The 1,161-nt window shown below is 42.4% G+C and overlaps 1 protein-coding gene across 1 annotated transcript in view; it reads left to right on the top strand.

Moving 5' to 3' along the window:
• The first annotated feature begins 717 nt into the window (after positions 1 to 717).
• LOC101578321 (zinc finger CCCH domain-containing protein 14-like) overlaps positions 718 to 1,161 on the top strand; it is a 5,015-nt gene continuing 4,571 nt past the window's right edge. Inside the window, exon 1 of the mRNA XM_012517291.1 lies at positions 718 to 1,157. Coding sequence (XP_012372745.1) covers positions 745 to 1,157 — 413 coding nt within the window. The 5' untranslated portion in view covers positions 718 to 744. The remainder of the gene's footprint in view (positions 1,158 to 1,161) is intronic.

Below are 1,161 nucleotides of genomic sequence, written 5' to 3'. Positions count from 1 at the left end.
AATCCATGGGTTTTCTTTTCACTCTGTTGGTGTGCTACTCAGCTATAAAGGATAAACTTGAGGCTTTTATAGGCAAATGGATGCAACTAGAGGCCATACTCATAAGTAAAGTAAATCAGACTCGTGTATAAACATCATACTGTTTCGTGTAATAAAATGAAAGAGTAAATAAGATCCAAAATCTACAATATATATTGTGAAAGAAAAAGAAACAGCCTGAAAGGAACAACTGGAATGAGGGAAAGGAGAAAAGAAGGAAGGGGAAAGAAAAAAAAGAAAGAAAGAAAGAAAGAAAGAAAGAAAGAAAGAAAGAAAAAAAGAAAGAAAGAAAGAAAGAAGAAAACTAAGACAGTTATGCTACTAATTTCTTTTAATTCATCGAAGAAAACGGCTTGTGCTTATATCAGTTGCTCAATCTTCTATACCTATTTCTTGTAATCTGAGCTGCTCTGCAGATAAAATATGCAATATAACAACCATATGCCAGATAATTACGATTGTTAATTTCATATTATCAGCCCTGGGCGGCGGGGCCGGAGGTGGAGCGGTGGTGGCTGCTGAGCGGGAGCCCGGGTGGGCTCCAGGTGAGCGAGAAGCTGCGCAGTGTGGAGTCCGCTGGCCTGGCCGCCGCGGAGCCATGGAGATGGCGCGGAGATCAGCCGCAAGATCCAGAGTGCCATTAAAGGGAAATTGCAAGAACTGGGCACTTATGTGGATGAAGAACTTCCTGATTACATTATAGTGATGGTGGCCAACAAGAAAAGTCAGGACCAAGTGACAGAGGAGCTGTCCCTGTTTCTAGAAAACACAATTCGCTTCACCGTATGGCTTCATGGTGTATTAGATAAACTTCACTCTGTTACAACTGAACCCTCTAGTCTAAAGTCTTCTGATACCAATATCTTTGATAATAGTGTGCCTTCAACCAAGAGCAGTTTCAGTCGGGAAGATGAGAGAAGGCGTGAAGCTACAGTGCCTCCCTTTGCTGTTTCGAGCACTAGACCTGAGAAAAGAGATTCCAGGGTTGCTACAAGTTCACAAGAGCAGAAAACAAGTAACATGAGACAGACTTATGATGATGGAGCGGCAACCCAACTGATGTCAACAGTGAAACCTCTGAGGGAGCCAGCGCCTTCTGAAGATGTGATTGATATTAAGCCA

The sequence above is a fragment of the Octodon degus genome, unplaced genomic scaffold (assembly GCF_000260255.1).
Source record: "Octodon degus isolate 3935 unplaced genomic scaffold, OctDeg1.0 scaffold00162, whole genome shotgun sequence".
NCBI lineage: Eukaryota > Metazoa > Chordata > Mammalia > Rodentia > Octodontidae > Octodon > Octodon degus.
Note: the sequence above shows the minus strand (reverse complement) of the source record. Positions and strands in the feature narration are given on the sequence as shown.